At 57.4% G+C, this 2,020-nt stretch overlaps 1 protein-coding gene across 1 annotated transcript in view; it reads right to left on the reverse strand.

Moving 5' to 3' along the window:
- Nucleotides 1-2,020, reverse strand: part of LOC114818963 (mesothelin-like protein) — a 6,785-nt gene that overhangs the window by 1,550 nt on the left and 3,215 nt on the right. The window contains 6 exon segments of the mRNA XM_029087089.1: nucleotides 136-305; nucleotides 545-639; nucleotides 779-912; nucleotides 1,362-1,495; nucleotides 1,665-1,820; nucleotides 1,968-2,020. The exon segment at nucleotides 1,968-2,020 is cut by the window's right edge and continues 37 nt beyond it. Coding sequence (XP_028942922.1) covers nucleotides 136-305; nucleotides 545-639; nucleotides 779-912; nucleotides 1,362-1,495; nucleotides 1,665-1,820; nucleotides 1,968-2,020 — 742 coding nt within the window.

Consider the following 2,020-nt stretch of genomic DNA (forward strand, 5'->3'; position numbering starts at 1 on the left):
TGACTGCTAATGGCAACAGGGGTGGAGACATTGGGGAGGGTGATGGGGACAGTGGGGAGGGTGGTGGGCACAGGGACAGTGGCCGTGGGGGTGATATTGGCCGAGGTGGTGGGGTGAGGAGGGGTGGCCGTCCACGTGGGGCTGGGCTCCTCCGTCCCCCCTTGCAGACCGATTCCCAGCAGACAGTCCAGTTCCTGCTGGGACTGTCTCTTCACCCAGCACATCACCGAGGTCTCATTTTCAGCTTCTTTCAGGTCAGGAAGGTTTTCCCCCAGCAAACGTTTCACGTCCATCACGCTGAGTTTCTGCGACACACGTACGACAACAACATCATCTTTGCTCGTCCCCCCAGCTGGCAGCACCACAAAGTGCTTTTCCAACGGGACTGCAGAGCAAGAGAGAACTTCCAAAAGAAGATGTTCAAAGGTAAAATAAAAAATAATCAAGATCTGGTGACGTGATGGGGCTGCAGCCTCAACCCCACCGCTCAGCCCTCGACTAGTCCTTCAGCAGGGGCAGGAGTCGCACTGTGCCAGGGATGTACCTGCAGCTCAGCGGGATTCAGGCTGAGAAAGGTCTCGATGTCCATGTCAACACCAGCTTTAGCCAAGTCTTTCAGGTCCTTCACTGGAGCTCCACCTTAAAAAAAGTACATGGGGCACCTTAGAGAAGTGCAAACACTTTGGAGGGTCTGGCAGACCTGTCTCTGTGGTGGCCGAACCCCCTTGGCCAAGGAAGAGGTCACTGTGGGAAAGAGGGTGAAGGCTGAAACACCTACCCAGGTACGGCCAAATCTGGCAGTAGTATGTCCTGGAGGTGCCAGCCAGGCCACCAAAGGCCTCCTGGGCTTTTCTGTAGAGTTGGTCCTTCTTGGTTTGAGAGCAAGAAGAAATGTTTAATTGTCCAGCAGTCCTGGGGAGAGGGAGAGTCACGGGTTAGACCCCAAACCACCTTTTGTTGGTAGGGGAAGATGAGCGGTTTGTTCCCACTCGTGGTGGCAGTAGTATGTCCTGGAGGTGCCAGCCAGGCCACCAAAGGCCTCCTGGGCTTTTCTGTAGAGTTGGTCCTTCTTGGTTTGAGAGCAAGAAGAAATGTTTAATTGTCCAGCAGTCCTGGGGAGAGGGAGAGTCACGGGTTAGACCCCAAACCACCTTTTGTTGGTAGGGGAAGATGAGCGGTTTGTTCCCACTCGTGGTGCTGGTGGCTCAGACAGGAGCTGGGAGCAGGACACGACCATCTCACCATGCTGCCAGTGAGTGGGAAGAGCCAAAACAGAGATGGGAGTCCAACATCCCACCATCTGCTTCCCCTGTGGTCCCAGGGACCTCGTAGGACCAAAACATCCCTAAAAAGTGGCTTACCTGATTGCTTCTGCCGGTATTTGACTGATCTGCTCCTCCTGCAGACTGCACAGGTCTCTCCCACCGATTTTCCGCAGCAAGAGCCCAGTCAAGGTGCCCCCCAGGGCCAGGTACCTGCTGAGCAGCTGCTGGACCTGGGAAACACAGTTGAGGTGGTTGCACGTGGGCAGAGAAGGAGGATGCTCCTGGTAGAAACGCGTCTGCTGCAAACGCCTCGTGCCACCCTCGGGCAACACCTTCCCCTGAGCTGGGCTTGGGCACTGGGTGTCCCAGTTGGGGTTCACCAGTACCCTGTGGGTTTACCTGGGCAGCCCCCCACTTGCCATCCGAGGGGTCAAGCAGAGCTGACAGCGTGTCACTGGAGGTCACCGGCCACCGGCTGATCTCCTCCACCGTGTACAGGCGGGACAGTGGCCCCAACAGCTTCAGCTGCTCCTCAGGGATCCCCGATGGGTAGATCTGTAGGGCCAGGCCCGTGGGGCAGAGAAGAGGGTCAGGGAAGGGAGAAGGCAGCAGAAACGGGCACAAAGGACCCTGCCCATCCCTGCAGCAGGTCCGTGCTGACGGGGGGCTGCGTGGGGTCTCCTGCCCAGTGTCACCCATCACCTGCTCCAGCTTTTTTTTCATGACCAGGAGGTACTGGACGGGGAGCGGCTGGT

The sequence above is a fragment of the Antrostomus carolinensis genome, unplaced genomic scaffold (genome assembly GCF_000700745.2).
Source record: "Antrostomus carolinensis isolate BGI_N321 unplaced genomic scaffold, ASM70074v2 scaffold32859, whole genome shotgun sequence".
In the NCBI taxonomy this organism is placed as follows: Eukaryota; Metazoa; Chordata; class Aves; order Caprimulgiformes; family Caprimulgidae; genus Antrostomus; species Antrostomus carolinensis.